Source organism: Dendropsophus ebraccatus, chromosome 10 (genome assembly GCF_027789765.1).
Source record: "Dendropsophus ebraccatus isolate aDenEbr1 chromosome 10, aDenEbr1.pat, whole genome shotgun sequence".
Taxonomy (NCBI): Eukaryota; Metazoa; Chordata; class Amphibia; order Anura; family Hylidae; genus Dendropsophus; species Dendropsophus ebraccatus.
In genome coordinates, this window is record NC_091463.1 from 11,256,233 (window position 1) to 11,277,097 (window position 20,865).

The 20,865-nt window shown below is 38.0% G+C and overlaps 1 protein-coding gene across 1 annotated transcript; it reads left to right on the forward strand.

Moving 5' to 3' along the window:
• Positions 1–19,576: 19,576 nt before the first annotated feature.
• On the forward strand, positions 19,577–20,563 carry LOC138766363 (olfactory receptor 8D4-like). The gene has a single exon (XM_069943940.1). It carries the CDS (start codon positions 19,577–19,579, stop codon positions 20,561–20,563), a length of 987 nt encoding a protein of 328 aa, XP_069800041.1.
• The last annotated feature ends 302 nt before the right edge of the window (positions 20,564–20,865 follow it).

Consider the following 20,865-nt stretch of genomic DNA (forward strand, 5'->3'; position numbering starts at 1 on the left):
ATTATCTCATCCAGAGTGATTGTGTAGAACTTGATGCACATAATAAATATAATTATCCCGGATGCTGAGCTGCTGCCTGGAGACATATTAAATTGCCTGAATTTATTATTATTATTTTGTTTCAAATTAATGTTTTTAAATAATTAAAAAGCACACAAAAAAAATCTGAACAAAAATTGAAAACTTATTTTTAACAGCTACTTTGTAACCAATAAAAGAAAATTGATCAAAATTTAATATGGTTTAGTATCATTTATGCAGCTCAGCCCCGCCGGTATGACACTTGAGCTTGGAAGGAAAACCTGATTTTATAACTTTTAATCTTTTAGGCTAAATAATGGCTGTTGTTTTTAAAAAATGGCTCCTTTTTTTTTTCTTAATAAATTACAGCCGTTATTGTATAATAAATCTGGTGCTGTTTCTGTTCTGTCCATTTCTCCTCCTCACCAGCTCATCCCCACACTAGTGTCTAGGCTCGATGTGTTTCTTGTACCTGCAATCATCAGGAGCCTCTGTATATAGCCAATAATGGGACTAATTGTGTGATTGGACAGCTCTGATAACGGCCGTCATATTATATTTATAGAGTTAAAGGAGAAGTTCGGCCCAAAAGATTTTTTAATATGTTATTACTTATGGAAAGCAAGACAAATTCGTAATGTACATTAATTAAGGGAAATGCACATTTACTGCTATTTCCCTTAATTTAGTAGATCATGGAGACTTCAAATTCTCAGAAATTTGGTGACATCACGAATCAGGGTGTAATTCCAATGGAGTGTCCAGCAGGGGGCGCACTATATATAGAATTCAATGAGTACCATTGACTTCTATATATAGTGCGCCCCTGCTGGACACTCCATTGGAATCAATGGCTGTCTATGGAACAGGTCAGTCTGCACATATATACACTGTACTACTCACCCATCATCTGCTCATAGTATGAGCAGATGATGGGGAAGTAGTACCAGAGCCATCCCCAATCCGGCCCCCCCGCTGATGCCACATATGCCCTGGTACTACTTCCCCATCATCTGCTCATACTATCCCCACAACACCCCGCCGATGCTGCCCCTGCTTTCACTCGTACGTCCGGCAGGTCCGCTGCTGTAATTGAGGCCCCGGTCTCAGCGGGGAAGTAGGCCCCAGTCTCAGGCCTACTTCCCCCTGAGAACAGGGCCTCAATTAGAGCAGCGGACCCGCCCGGACCCCCTGTCGCTGCCGCTGATGCCTGCCCTTGCTGTCACCTGGGTCCCCTGCTGTAATTAAGGCCCCGGTCTCAGGGGGGAAATAGGCCTGAGACCGGGGCCTTAATTACAACAGCGGACTCGCCGGACTTACGAGTGACATAGTATGAGCAGATGATGGGGAAGTAGTACCAGGGCATATGTGGTGTCAGTGGGGGGCCCTGGATTGGGGATGGCTCTGGTACAACTCCCCCATCATCTGCTCATACTATGAGCAGATGATGGGGGAGTAGTACAGTGTATATATGTGCAAACTGACCTGTTCCATAGACAGCCATTGATTCCAATGGAGTGTCCAGCAGGGGAGCACTATATATAGAAGTCAATGGTACTCATTGAATTCTATATATAGTGCGCCCCCTGCTGGACACTCCATTGGAATTACACCCTGATTCGTGATGTCACCAAATTTCTGAGAATTTGAAGCCTCCATGATCTACGAAATTAAGGGAAATAGCAGTAAATGTGCATTTCCCATAATTAATGTATATTAGGAATTTGTCTAACTTTCCATAACTAATAACATATTAAAAAATGCTTTTGGCCGGAGTTGTCCTTTAATGAATAGAAAACAAACTAAATATTTATATATGTGTTCCGTATCATTTTCATTTGCTATAAAATGGTTTATCGCTAAGGCCAATAATGAAGCAATATGAATAGACTTATATGTATATTTTTTTTAGAGGGGAACTCCAGTGAAACTTTTTACCTTTCAAATGAACTGGCGTCAGTTACTTGTATAGACTTGTAATTTACTTCTATTGAAAAATCTCAAGCCTTCCAGTTCTTATCAGTTGCTGTATGTCCTGCAGGATGTGATATATTCTTTCCAGTCTCTCTGCTCTCTGCTGCCACCTCATTCCAGAGCAGGAGAGGTTTTTGGGGGGTATTTGCTGCTGCTCTGGACAGTTCCTGAAATGGATAGAGGTGGCAGAAGAGAGCAATGTGCCAGACTGCAAATACACCACTTCCTGCGGGACATACAGCAGCTGATAAGTACTAGAAAATTTGATATATTTGAACAGAAGTCAATTACAAATCTATATTGATTTCTATATTGATTACTTTCTGACAGTTGAATAAAAAAATTCCCCTAAAAGAGTACCCCTCTAAGGTTTTCTACAGTTATGTCTTTATTCATATATATATATATATATATATATATATATATAGTATATATATAATGGTTTTGCTTTCCCTGATTAGATATTTTTTTTCAACACAAAACTAATTCAATCGGTTGTGATAGTTATATAAGACTTCAGTGTTTTTATTCTGGTTGACTCTATCTTTGTCCGATAGGAAGGAAGCACAACAGGGGGTAGAAGAAAAGTTCTGATTCATTATTATGTCTATAGGACAGAAACACAGATGGAATCTCCCCGATGCCAATCTATACTGTGTAGTATCAGACCAGGGCCAGATCCACTGCCGGGAACCATCTGGGCACAAGCTAAATGGAGTCTCTGCAAAATGTCAGCTTTGTTTAAAATAAATTGTTAATTTTTTAGGGGTTTTCTATGGGGATTTGTTGCTGTTCTGGACAGTCCCTGACATGGACAGAGGTGGCAGCAGAGAGCACTGTGTCAGACCAGAAATAGTACGCCACTTCCTGCATGACATACAGCCGCTGAACTTGACCATGAAATGTGCCTTTGTCTTCTTTGATGGTGTCATAAGTATTATATAACATTATGGGCAAATAGAAAAAACACAAAAGCCCAAAACTAGACAATAATATAGCAAAAATCTCAACAGCTACAATGTATTTGCCCTTAGTACTGAGATAGGCGGGGATGAAGGTCGACCAGACACTAAGGAAGGTCAACATGCTGAAGGTAATGTACTTGGCCTCATTGAAGCTGTCCGGTAAGTTCCTGGCCAAAAAGGCAACAATGAAGCTTTGGGTCCTATTCCACGGGCCGGGCAGGGCCCGATCAACGATGTAAACGAGATCTGCTAGATCGGCGCTCGTTTACTAGGCCTATTCCACAGCCCAACAATCGTTTAGCGAGGGCTGCAGGAACATCGTTACTGATTTCCTTGCAGCCCTTGTTTCATACATTACCTGTCCAGGCTGCAGGTCTTCTCCTTCTCCCGCAGAAGCTTCGGAGCGGCCTGTCTGTACTTACAGACCGCTCAGCCAATCACTGGCCGCGGCGGTCCCGGACAGTGATTGGCTGAGCGGTCAGTCAGCTCAGACAGGCCGCTCCGAAGCTGATGCTGCACCCGGGAGCGGGAGAAGGAGAAGCCGTGCAGCCTGGACAGGTAAAGTATGATATTTTTAAATTGTCAGTATTGTCAGCTATTCCACGTAGCGATGCGCGGGTGGCGACCAATGATTTTAGTTTGAACCTAAATGAACGATCATCTGATGACACGATCATCGGCTGATCGTTCTCTCTAATCCATGGAGCGATAATTGCTCAGAGGAATAGGCCCCTTAGTGAAGCTAAGAGAGCCAAGTATCCTATGGTGCAGTAGAACATAAAGACTGGACTTTGGTCACATTGCAGGATGCTTCTCCCAACGATATCTTGGTAATCACGAAGAGAAGAGAAGGAGGAAAGGTGACGAGCCATACCAAGATAATACGCACCAGAACAGAGGTGATGGTGGTGGTGGTAACAACTAAGATGGTTGTCCTGGAACTAGCCCATAACCTCAGGTTACCACCAGGTCTGGTGGCTTTGAAGGCAATGACCAGTATGATGGTTCTGGCCAGGATGTAGGAGACGTATAGAGAGAATGTAATTCCGAAGAGAGATTTTCTGATTATGCCAACCTGCCTGCCCAGGAGTCCGATGAACACCAAGGAGCAAAGAAAGCGGCACAGCAAGGACAGCAGGAGGACACAGCTGAGGTTACGGTTGTTGGCTTTCACCATTGCAGAATTACGACACCTGATAAATAGACACAGCACCATGTTGGAGGTGAAGGAGAAGACGATGCAAGAGGAGGCCAGTGTCAGATCCAAAGGGATCCTCATAGGAGAGGATTATTTGAGGAGTGCATTTAGTCAGGGCCGATTCTAGGTTTTCTGCTGCCCCCCCCCCCCAATTAACGAATTGTAGTGAAGAAATCTATGTAGCCAACTGCATAAACAGATATATATATATATATATATATATATATATAAATATCCAAAAAGTAACTGCAGCACACAGGACTTAGTGAAAAAAGTTCAATCTGTATTGGTGATTATTCCATACAAAACACACGGTAAATAGAAAGCGACGTTTCGACGTCTCAATGACGTCTTTTTCAAGCCAGTGAATACATTTCAAAGGAAACGTGATTTATATATCATGTGCAAAGCAATTAATGACGTGTTCATTCCACACCTGATATCGCAATCAGCTAACGTGAGTATATACATGTGCAATAACATAAATAATCAGGGAGCTTCTAGCTCCGAAGTGACAGTGTAAGTCCATATTTTTCAATAATTCATGATGATCAGAAAAGATATATATACATATATACAAAATGGGAACATATCGGAGCAGTTGTGATTCACTCACACGCTGTGATCAGCAGCATCAACCAGGAAGTAGAGTCTTGGACCGCACGCCATCAGTGAAACGCACGGCCATCTTTGATTATACCACCAGAGATGTAGCGTCCTGTTGCTGTAGTAACCAGTGACGTCAGAGGTAAAGGTAAATAAGTCACTGTTCCACATATTTAGCACCGTGAGACCAACCTAGTAACACAGTCTTCCGTTCTCCCGTATTGTACGGCGGACAGAGCCCACTTAGACAGAATCCTCCATCCTTGATGACCCTCTTGCGGGATGTCCACGGTAGTCTGTGGGGGCTCAACGGTGTAGGTAGTTATTCAGATCATTGCGGTTTTGTGAATTACTTGCCAGGGTCTATGACATCCCAGGGTGTAGGTAGGTATCAGTTGGCGATGCTGCCATTTCACTGCTAGTGAGTTATCACTGATTCTGCTCCGAGAGATAGGCTTTTAAATAACGTTATCTGAAATATTAGAAAGAAATATCAGTATCATTGTAGGTATTAACAAAAACAATAGTAATTATATCAATTGTAATGTATTCACCATACTCGGCATAAACGCTATTGGACACAATAGCATAGTACACATAGCAAAGATCATTTAATGTAACAATATTTCGGTAGGATTTTGAACTCCACATTCAATCCATGGGGTTTTAAAGAGTTAAGCCGGAAAATCCATTCCAGTTCTCTTCGTTTTAACATAGATACACGGTCCCCACCTCTCGATGGTGGGGAATGTGATCAATGTACATCAATTTCAAGTCACTTTCTTTATGTTGTGCATCAACAAAATGCTTGGAGACTGGGAGATCGTGTTTTCCTTTACGTATAGTGTATCTATGCTGTGTGATTCTGGTTTTGGCATCATAGGTAGTTTCACCCACGTATATCAAGTTGCATGGGCACCATAGGACATAGATGATATATTCTGTGTTGCAATTGATGAACTTATTGATTCTATATGTCTTTCCAGTGCCTGGATGTACGAACACTTGTCCTCTTTGAACATGTTTGCAGTTGACGCAATTACCACAAGGAAAACTGCCGACGGTGCGAGGACCGAAAAAGGTAAGTATAGAACTGTTTATTGTCACATCAGTTTTGACCACTGTGTCTCTGATATTTCTGGCTCTCTTGTATGACATCAATGGTTTGTTTCTCAGAGTGGAAATGTGGGGATAGCTCTGTTCCATGATGTGCCAGTGTCTATTAGTGATTTGGGAAACCTGAGGACTTAGTGAATTATCGGTGGATACATAAGGAATGCGTTGATCATTTTGTCTTTGTCTCTGTGTGGTCAATAATCTGGTTCTGTCAATAGGTTTAACTGCATCAATATGTTGTTGTATTAAATTTTTAGGGTATCCCCTTTTCTGAACGTTCCGGGCCAACATCTCTACTGCTCGATCCAACTTATTGTCATCTGATACTATGCGTTTTGCTCTTAAAAACTGACTCTTAGGTAGACCTCGAATCATCTTTGGTGGATGATTTGATTCATATCTCAACAATGTGTTTTTGTCTGTACTCTTTACAATCAGTCCCCAAACCCGCAGATAAGGGGGGAGGGATAGTGGTGATGGACACGACAGCATACATAACTGAGGCTGAACGACAATTATCCGACATAAATACATACTTACCGCTGACTGGAGATCCGACAAACTCTGTAAAACAAAGACTGAGAATTAAAATTGATGAAGCACTCAGGGAGAACATCATTGATAAAAAACTTAGCCAATTTCTCTGGGTTGAATATCCTCAGACCCCGAGATTGTATCTTCTACCGAAGATCCATAAAGATCTACTTAATCCACCAGGGAGACCAATTGTCTCAGGCAGGGGTTCTTTACTGAGTAAAGCATCTATTTTCTTAGAAAAAATTTTACAAAATCATGTTGTTGATATGAAATCTTATGTACGAGACACTTCAGATTTTATTCTCAAAATCAAGGACATTGAAATCAGGGAAGGTGTTATACTTGCATCCTTGGATATAGCAAGCTTATACTCATCAATTTCTACTGAAAACGGTCTAGATGCCATCAGACATGTATTGAACAAAACCACACTCACACATCCTTGTCAAAACTTTCTGCTGGAACTTTTACACATGATTTTGACCAACAATTTTTTTCTTTTTAACAAACAATATTATTTACAGCAAAGAGGTACCGCGATGGGTAGTCCAGTAGCACCAACTTATGCTAATCTATTTGTGGCTCAGCTAGAGGAGACGTGCATCTATGACTCTGACCATGCCCGGCATTTGCTGGTTCAGATTTATAGATGACGTCTTCATCATCTGGAATGGCACGGAATCACAACTGATAGATTTCTGGAAATATTTAAATACCATTGACAGAGACATACAATTCACCATGTCACACTCATCATCTGAAGTCTCCTTTCTAGATACACGAGTTTACAAAATGGGGAATAGATTGGGGACTGATTTATTTGTAAAGAGTACAGACAAAAACACATTGTTGAGATATGAATCAAATCATCCACCAAAGATGATTCGAGGTCTACCTAAGAGTCAGTTTTTAAGAGCAAAACGCATAGTATCAGATGACAATAAGTTGGATCGAGCAGTAGAGATGTTGGCCCGGAACTTTCAGAAAAGGGGATACCCTAAAAATTTAATACAACAACATATCGATGCAGTTAAACCTATTGACAGAACCAGATTATTGACCACACAGAGACAAAGACAAAATGATCAACGCATTCCTTATGTATCCACCGATAATTCACTAAGTCCTCAGATTTCCCAAATCACTAATAGACACTGGCACATCATGGAACAGAGCTATCCCCACATTTCCACTCTGAGAAACAAACCATTGATGTCATACAAGAGAGCCAGAAATATCAGAGACACAATTGTCAAAACTGATGTGACAATAAATAGTTCTATACTTACCTTTTTCGGTCCTCGCACCGTCGGCAGTTTTCCTTGTGGTAATTGCGTCAACTGCAAACATGTTCAAAGAGGACAAGTGTTCGTACATCCAGGCACTGGAAAGACATATAGAATCAATAAGTTCATCAATTGCAACACAGAATATATCATCTATGTCCTATGGTGCCCATGCAACTTGATATACGTGGGTGAAACTACCTATGATGCCAAAACCAGAATCACACAACATAGATACACTATACGTAAAGGAAAACACGATCTCCCAGTCTCCAAGCATTTTGTTGATGCACAACATAAAGAAAGTGACTTGAAATTGATGTACATTGATCACATTCCCCACCATCGAGAGGTGGGGACCGTGTATCTATGTTAAAACGAAGAGAACTGGAATGGATTTTCCGGCTTAAATCTTTAAAACCCCATGGATTGAATGTGGAGTTCAAAATCCTACCGAAATATTGTTACATTAAATGATCTTTGCTATGTGTACTATGCTATTGTGTCCAATAGCGTTTATGCCGAGTATGGTGAATACATTACAATTGATATAATTACTATTGTTTTTGTTAATACCTACAATGATACTGATATTTCTTTCTAATATTTCAGATAACGTTATTTAAAAGCCTATCTCTCGGAGCAGAATCAGTGATAACTCACTAGCAGTGAAATGGCAGCATCGCCAACTGATACTTACCTACACCCTGGGATGTCATAGACCCTGGCAAGTAATTCACAAAACCGCAATGATCTGAATAACTACCTACACCGTTGAGCCCCCACAGACTACCGTGGACATCCCGCAAGAGGGTCATCAAGGATGGAGGATTCTGTCCAAGTGGGCTCTGTCCGCCGTACAATACGGGAGAACGGAAGACTGTGTTACTAGGTTGGTCTCACGGTGCTAAATATGTGGAACAGTGACTTATTTACCTTTACCTCTGACGTCACTGGTTACTACAGCAACAGGACGCTACATCTCCGGTGGTATAATCAAAGATGGCCGTGCGTTTCACTGATGGCGTGCGGTCCAGGACTCTACTTCCTGGTTGATGCTGCTGATCACAGCGTGTGAGTGAATCACAACTGCTCCGATATGTTCCCATTTTGTATATATGTATATATATCTTTTCTGATCATCATGAATTATTGAAAAATATGGACTTACACTGTCACTTCGGAGCTAGAAGCTCCCTGATTATTTATGTTATTGCACATGTATATACTCACGTTAGCTGATTGCGATATCAGGTGTGGAATGAACACGTCATTAATTGCTTTGCACAGGATATATAAATCACGTTTCCTTTGAAATGTATTCACTGGCTTGAGAAAGACGTCATTGAGACGTCGAAACGTCGCTTTCTATTTACCGTGTGTTTTGTATGGAATAATCACCAATACAGATTGAACTTTTTTCACTAAGTCCTGTGTGCTGCAGTTACTTTTTGGATATTTATATAGACACCTGTGGATCGGGGTGTGAACCACGGCACCGGGCAAAGCTTTCAATTGAGTGCTGCGGAACTTGTGTTTGACAGATATATATATAGATATATACTAGCAGCAATATACAGCACATATATACTAATAAGGAATACATTGCACAGATATATTCTTTTTATGGCGTTCACCGTGCAGAGAAGTAATGCCGTTTTTGTTTAGTTCAGATATTTCTATAGATATATATATAGTTTCTATAGTCTCAGGGTATGTTCACACTATGGAATACGCTCAAAAATTTCAAGTGGAGGCCGTGTGGCGGACTCTGCCTGAAGTTCCACCTGTCCCATTGACTCAATGATATTCTCAAGCTCAAAGGATTAAGCTGGAGAATATCATTGAGTCAATGGGACAGATGGAGTCTGCCGCACAGTTTCCGCGTGAAGTTTCCGAACATATTCCATAGTGTGAACATACACTCATAGTTATATATATATATATATATATATATATATATATATATATATATATATATATATTTATTTATTTATTTTTTATTTTTTTTAAATAGGGAAAAGTAGTGATTTTCATTTTTTATACAGTGGATTTCTTAATTTTTTTGACATTTTATTTTTACAGTACACTGCAGTAATAATGTAAGTAGTATATACTAATCCTTATGGTATATATTACACTGCAGTAATAATGTAAGTAGTGTATACTAATCCTTATGGTATATATTACAGTACACTGCAGTAATAATGTAAGTAGTGTATACTAATCCTTATGGTATTACAGTACACTGCAGTAATAATGTAAGTAGTGTATACTAATCCTTATGGTATTATTACAGTACACTGCAGTAATAATGTAAGTAGTGTATACTAATCCCTATGGTATATATTACACTGCAGTAATAATGTAAGTAGTGTATACTAATCCTTATGGTATATATTACACTGCAGTAATAATGTAAGTAGTGTATACTAATCCTTATGGTATTACAGTACACTGCAGTAATAATGTAAGTAGTGTATACTAATCCTTATGGTATATATTACACTGCAGTAATAATGTAAGTAGTGTATACTAATCCTTATGGTATTATTACACTGCAGTAATAACGTAAGTAGTGTATACTAATCCTTATGGTATTACAGTACACTGCAGTAATAATGTAAGTAGTGTATACTAATCCCTATGGTATATATTACACTGCAGTAATAATGTAAGTAGTGTATACTAATCCTTATGGTATATATTACACTGCAGTAATAAGGTAAGTAGTGTATACTAATCCTTATGGTATATATTACAGTACACTGCAGTAATAATGTAAGTAGTGTATACTAATCCTTATGGTATATATTACACTGCAGTAATAATGTAAGTAGTATATACTAATCCTTATGGTATATATTACACTGCAGTAATAATGTAAGTAGTGTATACTAATCCTTATGGTATATATTACAGTACACTGCAGTAATAATGTAAGTAGTGTATACTAATCCTTATGGTATATATTACAGTACACTGCAGTAATAATGTAAGTAGTGTATACTAATCCTTATGGTATATATTACACTGCAGTAATAATGTCAGTAGTATATACTAATCCTTATGGTATATATTACACTGCACTAATAATGTAAGTAGTGTATACTAATCCCTATGGTATATATTACACTGCAGTAATAATGTAAGTAGTATATACTAATCCTTATGGTATATATTACACTGCAGTAATAATGTAAGTAGTGTATACTAATCCTTATGGTATTACAGTACACTGCAGTAATAATGTAAGTAGTGTATACTAATCCTTATGGTATATATTACAGTACACTGCAGTAATAATGTAAGTAGTGTATACTAATCCTTATGGTATTACAGTACACTGCAGTAATAATGTAAGTAGTGTATACTAATCCCTATGGTATATATTACACTGCAGTAATAATGTAAGTAGTGTATACTAATCCTTATGGTATATATTACAGTACACTGCAGTAATAATGTAAGTAGTGTATACTAATCCTTATGGTATATATTACACTGCAGTAATAATGTCAGTAGTATATACTAATCCTTATGGTATATATTACACTGCACTAATAATGTAAGTAGTGTATACTAATCCTTATGGTATTACAGTACACTGCAGTAATAATGTAAGTAGTATATACTAATCCCTATGGTATATATTACACTGCAGTAATAATGTAAGTAGTGTATACTAATCCTTATGGTATATATTACAGTACACTGCAGTAATAATGTAAGTAGTGTATACTAATCCCTATGGTATATATTACACTGCAGTAATAATGTAAGTAGTGTATACTAATCCTTATGGTATATATTACACTGCAGTAATAATGTAAGTAGTGTATACTAATCCTTATGGTATATATTACACTGCAGTAATAATGTAAGTAGTATATACTAATCCTTATGGTATATATTACAGTACACTGCAGTAATAATGTAAGTAGTGTATACTAATCCTTATGGTATATATTACACAGCAGTAATAATGTAAGTAGTGTATACTAATCCTTATGGTATATATTACAGTACACTGCAGTAATAATGTAAGTAGTGTATACTAATCCTTATGGTATATATTACAGTACACTGCAGTAATAATGTAAGTAGTATATACTAATCCTTATGGTATATATTACACTGCAGTAATAATGTAAGTAGTGTATACTAATCCTTATGGTATATATTACACTGCAGTAATAATGTAAGTAGTGTATACTAATCCTTATGGTATATATTACACTGCAGTAATAATGTAAGTAGTGTATATACTAATCCTTATGGTATATATTACAGTACACTGCAGTAATAATGTAAGTAGTGTATATACTAATCCTTATGGTATATATTACACTGCAGTAATAATGTAAGTAGTGTATACTAATCCTTATGGTATATATTACACTGCAGTAATAATGTAAGTAGTGTATACTAATCCTTATGGTATATATTACACTGCAGTAATAATGTAAGTAGTGTATACTAATCCTTATGGTATATATTACACTGCAGTAATAATGTAAGTAGTGTATACTAATCCTTATGGTATATATTACACTGCAGTAATAATGTCAGTAGTATATACTAATCCTTATGGTATATATTACACTGCACTAATAATGTAAGTAGTGTATATACTAATCCTTATGGTATTACAGTACACTGCAGTAATAATGTAAGTAGTGTATACTAATCCTTATGGTATATATTACACAGCAGTAATAATGTAAGTAGTGTATACTAATCCTTATGGTATATATTACAGTACACTGCAGTAATAATGTAAGTAGTGTATACTAATCCTTATGGTATATATTACACTGCAGTAATAATGTAAGTAGTGTATACTAATCCTTATGGTATATATTACACTGCACTAATAATGTAAGTAGTGTATATACTAATCCTTATGGTATTACAGTACACTGCAGTAATAATGTAAGTAGTGTATACTAATCCTTATGGTATATATTACAGTACACTGCAGTAATAATGTAAGTAGTGTATACTAATCCTTATGGTATTACAGTACACTGCAGTAATAATGTAAGTAGTATATACTAATCCCTATGGTATATATTACACTGCAGTAATAATGTAAGTAGTGTATACTAATCCCTATGGTATATATTACACTGCAGTAATAATGTCAGTAGTGTATACTAATCCCTATGGTATATATTACACTGCAGTAATAATGTAAGTAGTGTATACTAATCCTTATGGTATATATTACACTGCAGTAATAATGTAAGTAGTGTATACTAATCCTTATGGTATATATTACACTGCAGTAATAATGTAAGTAGTATATACTAATCCTTATGGTATTATTACACTGCAGTAATAATGTAAGTAGTGTATACTAATCCTTATGGTATATATTACACAGCAGTAATAATGTAAGTAGTGTATACTAATCCTTATGGTATATATTACAGTACACTGCAGTAATAATGTAAGTAGTATATACTAATCCTTATGGTATATATTACACTGCAGTAATAATGTAAGTAGTGTATACTAATCCTTATGGTATATATTACACTGCAGTAATAATGTAAGTAGTGTATACTAATCCTTATGGTATATATTACACTGCAGTAATAATGTAAGTAGTGTATACTAATCCTTATGGTATATATTACACTGCAGTAATAATGTAAGTAGTGTATACTAATCCTTATGGTATATATTACACTGCAGTAATAATGTAAGTAGTGTATACTAATCCTTATGGTATATATTACACTGCAGTAATAATGTAAGTAGTGTATACTAATCCTTATGGTATATATTACAGTACACTGCAGTAATAATGTAAGTAGTGTATACTAATCCTTATGGTATATTACAGTACACTGCAGTAATAATGTAAGTAGTGTATACTAATCCTTATGGTATATATTACAGTACACTGCAGTAATAATGTAAGTAGTGTATACTAATCCTTATGGTATATATTACACTGCAGTAATAATGTAAGTAGTGTATACTAATCCTTATGGTATATATTACACTGCAGTAATAATGTAAGTAGTGTATACTAATCCTTATGGTATATATTACACTGCAGTAATAATGTAAGTAGTGTATACTAATCCTTATGGTATATATTACACTGCAGTAATAATGTAAGTAGTGTATACTAATCCTTATGGTATATATTACACTGCAGTAATAATGTAAGTAGTGTATACTAATCCTTATGGTATATATTACACTGCAGTAATAATGTAAGTAGTGTATACTAATCCTTATGGTATATATTACAGTATACTGCAGTAATAATGTAAGTAGTGTATACTAATCCTTATGGTATATATTACACTGCAGTAATAATGTAAGTAGTGTATACTAATCCTTATGGTATTACAGTACAGTGCAGTAATAATGTAAGTAGTATATACTAATCCCTATGGTATATATTACACTGCAGTAATAATGTAAGTAGTGTATACTGATCCTTATGGTATATATTACAGTACACTGCAGTAATAATGTAAGTAGTGTATACTAATCCTTATGGTATATATTACAGTACACTGCAGTAATAATGTAAGTAGTGTATACTAATCCTTATGGTATATATTACACTGCAGTAATAATGTAAGTAGTATATACTAATCCTTATGGTATATATTACACTGCAGTAATAATGTAAGTAGTGTATACTAATCCCTATGGTATATATTACACTGCAGTAATAATGTAAGTAGTGTATACTAATCCTTATGGTATATATTACACTGCAGTAATAATGTAAGTAGTGTATACTAATCCTTATGGTATATATTACAGTGCAGTAATAATGTAAGTAGTGTATACTAATCCTTATGGTATTACAGTACACTGCAGTAATAATGTAAGTAGTGTATACTAATCCTTATGGTATATATTACACTGCAGTAATAATGTAAGTAGTATATACTAATCCTTATGGTATTATTACACTGCAGTAATAATGTAAGTAGTGTATACTAATCCTTATGGTATATATTACAGTACACTGCAGTAATAATGTAAGTAGTGTATACTAATCCTTATGGTATATTACAGTATACTGCAGTAATAATGTAAGTAGTGTATACTAATCCTTATGGTATATATTACAGTACACTGCAGTAATAATGTAAGTAGTGTATACTAATCCTTATGGTATATATTACACTGCAGTAATAATGTAAGTAGTGTATACTAATCCCTATGGTATATATTACACTGCAGTAATAATGTAAGTAGTGTATACTAATCCTTATGGTATATATTACAGTACACTGCAGTAATAATGTAAGTAGTGTATACTAATCCTTATGGTATATATTACACTGCAGTAATAATGTAAGTAGTGTATACTAATCCCTATGGTATATATTACACTGCAGTAATAATGTAAGTAGTGTATACTAATCCTTATGGTATATATTACACTGCAGTAATAATGTAAGTAGTGTATACTAATCCTTATGGTATTATTACAGTGTGCGGCTATAACTATTGCATTTAGGGATTTTCTATTGCTTCCCAGCAAGGTTAATATGTGTACAGGCTGTCACTGAGCTAGGGAGAGGGGGCCTGAGGAGGAGGCAGAGAGGTCTGAAGAGGCAGGGGTGCCTGGAGCTGTGCTTGCAGACCGGATGGAAGTGGAAAGTGAAAGTAAGGGATTGTGCTGTCCCCTAGTGGGGTAAAGAATCTGCCGCGTGAGGCAGAAAGCTCATTCTGCCTCATGGCAGAAGCGGCCCTGCATTTAGTTCTCTGCTTGTTTGGCCTCTGGTCTTTTGGACAAATGGAAGAAAAGGGAGAATATAGAAGAGGAAATGTATTGAAAAAAGGGAAGAACCTAGAAAAAAACCTTACCTGTCAGGATTGTGCAGTAACCTGGTGTGAACTGGGCCTCTTTTTTCTTTTGTGTAACACAACCGCTTGCTTCTCAGCTTCCTGGCAATGCAGGAGTTAAGCTGAGAAGCTGATAGTCTTGATTTACACAGCTGAGTAAGTCTTTTGACTGACTGGTTTCTTTACCTGTCTGGAACCTGGAAGATCAGGTGGCACCTGGTCGACAAAGGGGGTGTGTCCCCAAAATGGCCATCCCAGGACGCGTCTGCCCCTAACCTCTACACCTCCGCGCTCCTTGTGGGCTGGTGGGAAGAGACAGGAGGACAGCGCTGGGAGCTGGCTTCTTTACAGCCTGTCCCCGCAGTGAGAGGCAGGAGCGGGCGGCTTTTTAAACTTGCCCCCGTGCTCCTGCTCCTCTCAGCTGCGGGGGACACCCTGTATATAGGAGCAGTATTATAGTAGTTATATTCTATATATAGAAGCAGTATTATAGTAGTTATATGCCTGTATATAGGGGGCAGTATTATAGTAGTTATATGCCTGTATATAGGAGCAGTATTATAGTAGTTATATTCCTGTTTATAGGAGCAGTATTATAGTAGTTATATTCCTGTATATAGGAGCAGTATTATAGTAGTTATATTCCTGTATATAGGGGCAGTATTATAGCAGTTATATTCCTGTATATAGGAGCAGTATTATAGTAGTTATATTCCTGTATATAGGAGCAGTATTATAGTAGTTATATTCCTGTATATAGGAGCAGTATTATAGTAGTTATATTCCTGTATATAGGAGCAGTATTATAGTAGTTATATTCCTGTATATAGGAGCAGTATTATAGTAGTTATATTCTTGTATATAGGGGGCAGTATTATAGTAGTTATATTCTTGTATATAGGAGCAGTATTATAGTAGTTATATTCTTGTATATAGGGGCAGTATTATAGCAGTTATATTCCTGTATATAGGGGGCAGTATTATAGTAGTTATATTCCTGTATATAGGAGCAGTATTATAGTAGTTATATTCCTGTGTATAGGAGCAGTATAATAGTAGTTATATTCTTGTATATAGGAGCAGTATTATAGCAGTTATATTCCTGTATATAGGAGCAGTATTATAGTAGTTATATTCCTGTATATAGGAGCAGTATTCTGGTAGTTATATTCTTGTACATAGGGGGCAGTATTATAGTAGTTATATTCTAGTATATAGGAGCAGTATTATAGTAGATATATTTTTGTATATAGGAGCAGTATTATAGTAGTTATATTCTTGTATACAGCAGCAGTATTATAGTAGTTATGCGGTTCAGGGAAGAAACAGAGTGCTGCACCTCAGACCTATGGCTGATACTAGTGCCGCTAGGCTAAATAAAAAACACATCAGAATTTTGTGTATGAATTGATCAAGCCATACTGCCCCATGTACCTCGTGCCGGTATCTGATACACATGGGTCCCTACACTAAGTCCACACCGTGCCAGTCAGTGGCCACCAACCCCGCAGGCACGCACAGCCAGGGAACGGGGGCCATGGGATGGCCCTGCGACCCCCATGCCACAGGACCAGACCCAAAAACACCACACCAGAACCCGGCCAGCACCGCTGGCGGAGAAGGTTGCCCCCAAACAGTTCGTGTTTTACAGTTCTCCCTCTCTGAACAGCTAGCACTCCTTTATAAGACCCACATGACCAAAATTGGCAGGATATGCCTGTGCTCACATGTCTGGACCCTATGTCTTCCCCATTCTGTGAGAGCAGCAATGGTAGGTGTAATACCATATCCATACTTGTGTCGTTTGGGGGCAGCCTTCCCCGCCGGTGGTGCTGGCTGGGTTTTGGTGGGGCTTTTTGGGTCTGGTCCTGTGACATTGGGGTTGCAGGGCCGTTCCATGGCCCCCCTTCCCTGCATGTGCACACTTTGCGGGGTTGGCGGTCGCTGACAGACACGGTGTGGAGTTAGCGTAGGGACCTGTGTGGACCAGAGGACCTGCGCGGTGGTACACGGGGCAATATGGCTTGATCAATTCATATACAGACACTCTGGTGTTGATTTTTAATATAGGCCTAGCGGCATTAGTATCAGCCATAGATGGGATGTGCAGCCGTTCCATTCTCTCCAGTTCGTGTATTATAGTAGTTATATTCTTGTATATAGGGGGCAGTATTATAGTAGTTATATTCTTGTATATAGGAGCAGTATTATAGTAGTTATATTCTTGTATATAGGGGGCAGTATTATAGTAGTTATATTCTTGTATATAGGAGCAGTATTATAGTAGTTATATTCCTGTATATAGGAGCAGTATTATAGTAGTTATATTCCTGTATATAGGAGCAGTATTATAGTAGTTATATTCTTGTATATAGGAGCAGTATTATAGTAGTTATATTCCTGTATATAGGAGCAGTATTATAGTAGTTATATTCCTGTATATAGGAGGCAGTATTATAGTAGTATATTCCTGTATATAGGAGCAGTATTATAGTAGTATATTCCTGTATATAGGAGCAGTATTATAGTAGTTATATTCTTGTATATAGGAGCAGTATTATAGTAGTTATATTCTTGTATATAGGGGGCAGTATTATAGTAGTTATACTCCTGTATATAGGGGGCAGTATTATAGTAGTTATACTCCTGTATATAGGGAGCAGTATTATAGTAGTTATATTCTTGTATATAGGAGCAGTATTATAGTAGTTATATTCCTGTATATAGGGGGCAGTATTATAGTAGATATATTCTTGTATATTGGAGGCAGTATTATAGTAGTTATATTCCTGTATATAGGGGGCCGTATTATAGTAGTTACATTCTTGTATTGTAGTAATTTTAGTATTTTATATAACACAGTTATATTTGGTAAGTCTGTAGGGATGTGTAGAGTTAATCGCGTCTAGTTATTTTCTGTACGGCAGGGATGCGGTGGTCTGTGGGGATGCAGTTTCTGGTATTCTGTGTGTAGTTACTGTAGATATAAGGGAGTGGTACAAGCCTATTGAGGGGCTTATTGTGTCTGATGCTTACAGGTAAGATGTTAAACACCATAATATTGAACTAATTTCTATAATTCCCTTCCTGACAAGCCTATCGATTGTTACATGGCAGACGTCTGGTAATGCCGGGTCTGGATTTTACGCTCCATATACTTACTACTTTGCAGATACAATATTTTGTAGGTTATTTATATAGATATATTTCTCACTGCTTTATATGGGGCACTTTCTAGATGACAGATTATGCATCTGATTCAGAACTAAAACGTTTTCATATCGAATTTCTAACAAAAAAATGAATAAAACATTTTTCTGACATTTTTAATAGATAACAATAGTATCCAGTGTGTGGTACTATTATGGGGGAGAACATTTTGGAGTAGAGGAGCAGCACAGGAGAAGTATGGGAAACATCAGGGGGAGGTTTGAATAGGGAAGAAGGATGAAAGACATTGAGGATCAGCAGGATGAAGAATGTGGGGGGGTCAACAAGGTTTCGCACTTCCTGTGTAAGATACTAAGGGTCGATGGGGACCCGATAATGACTGTAAACGAGCGCCGATCTGCTAGCTCGGCGCTAGTTTACTGGGCCTATTCCACCGCCTGATTATCGTTTCACAAGGGCTGCATGGACATCGTTACCGTAGTAGAGGTTACCGTTGTAGTGGTAATGCAGAATGATCAGACGATAGGGTCGCCACCGTGTAGGCATCTTTGCCTCTTTTACCGGTATACCAGGGTTGTTAAAGGGGTACTACAGTGGAAGAATAAAATTCTTTCAAATCAACTGGTGCCAGAGAGTGCCAGGGGTTTGGACAGAGGTGGCAGCAGAGAGCACTATGTCAGACTAGAGAGAATACACCACTTCCTGCAGGACATACAGCAGATGATAAGTACTGGAAGACTGGGGATTTTTTTTAATAAAAGTAAATTACAAATCCCTGGCACTTTCTGGCATCAGCTGATTTGAAAGAATTTTTTTTTCCTGAAGTACCCCTTTAAAGCTGTGACGCAGTGATCGATCTCCCCACTAACATGTCCTCTTTCCCCCTCAGCATGGTCCACACTGTATATGAGAAGTCTAATAACAATCATTCCCACATTAGAGACTTCACCCTCCTTGCGATCGTCTATGTCTCCCATTGGAAGCCACTCGTTTTCTCAGTCTTTTTGGCCGTCTTCCTCATGACTATCATAGGAAACAGTCTCATCATTCTCGTGGTCAGACTGAATATCTCTCTTCACACCCCCATGTACTTCTTCCTATCGAACCTTTCCTTTGTGGAACTTTGTTATACGTCCATCACAATCCCTAACATCTTGACTGGGATCCTTCAGGGCAGTGGAGCCATCTCCTTCGTAGGTTGCATTGTCCAAGTCTATCTGTTCACCTTATGTGCCACTGCGGAGTGCGTCCTGCTGGCCGCCATGGCGTGTGACCGCTACGTGGCGATCCTTCGCCCTTTGCATTACACGGTTATAATCGATAGGATGGTGTGTGCCTATTTTGCCATATTCGCCTGGTTGAGTGGATTTCTAAACTCCACCATCAACACTGTGGTCACCTCCAGGCTGAATTTCTGTGGCTCCAGGTCCATAGATCGCCTGTATTGTGAGGTGCAGCCTCTGGTACGTCTCTCCTGCTCGGACACCCACCTCAGCGACATACTCGCCACACTCTCAGCCGCCGTGTTCGGAGTCACCTGTCTCTTTTTCATCCTCACCTCCTATATCTTTATCCTAGCGGCCATTATAGGGATGCCAAGTAGAAGCAGCAGGAATAAAACCTTCTCCACCTGCACCTCCCACATCACCGTCGTCCTCCTCTATTTCGGGGCACTGACTTTCATGTACCTTCTGCCCAGCGATGGTTCTCGGTTGGACTTGGCTGTCTCCATGATCTACTCTACAGTGACACCGATGCTGAACCCTATTATTTACAGTCTGAGGAACCATCAAGTTATAGGAGCTCTGAAGAACATGGTGATGGGCAGTTATCCGCTAAATCCATCTCATGCATGACAGAGTGGCCACACAGACTACGGCTTAGTATCTAAACATTTTCTTAGCCCAAAAAAATCAATTAACCCTTAGAGGACCGGGCCAATTGAAATTTTTGCGTTTTTGTTTTTCCCTCCTTGTGCTTAAAAGGCCATAGCACTTGCGATTTTCCACCTAGAAACCCACAGGAGCCCTTATTTTTTGCGTCACTAATTGTACTTTGCAATGACAGGCTGACTTTTTTCATAAAGTACACTGCGAAACCAGGAAAAAATTCAATGTGTTCTGAAATTGAAAAAAAAAACACGCATTTCTTTTATTTG

Bases quoted from the DNA above. Each gene is read 5' to 3' on its own strand.
- LOC138766363 (XM_069943940.1), top strand. From the start codon at position 19,577: ATGTCCTCTTTCCCCCTCAGCATGGTCCACACTGTATATGAGAAGTCT.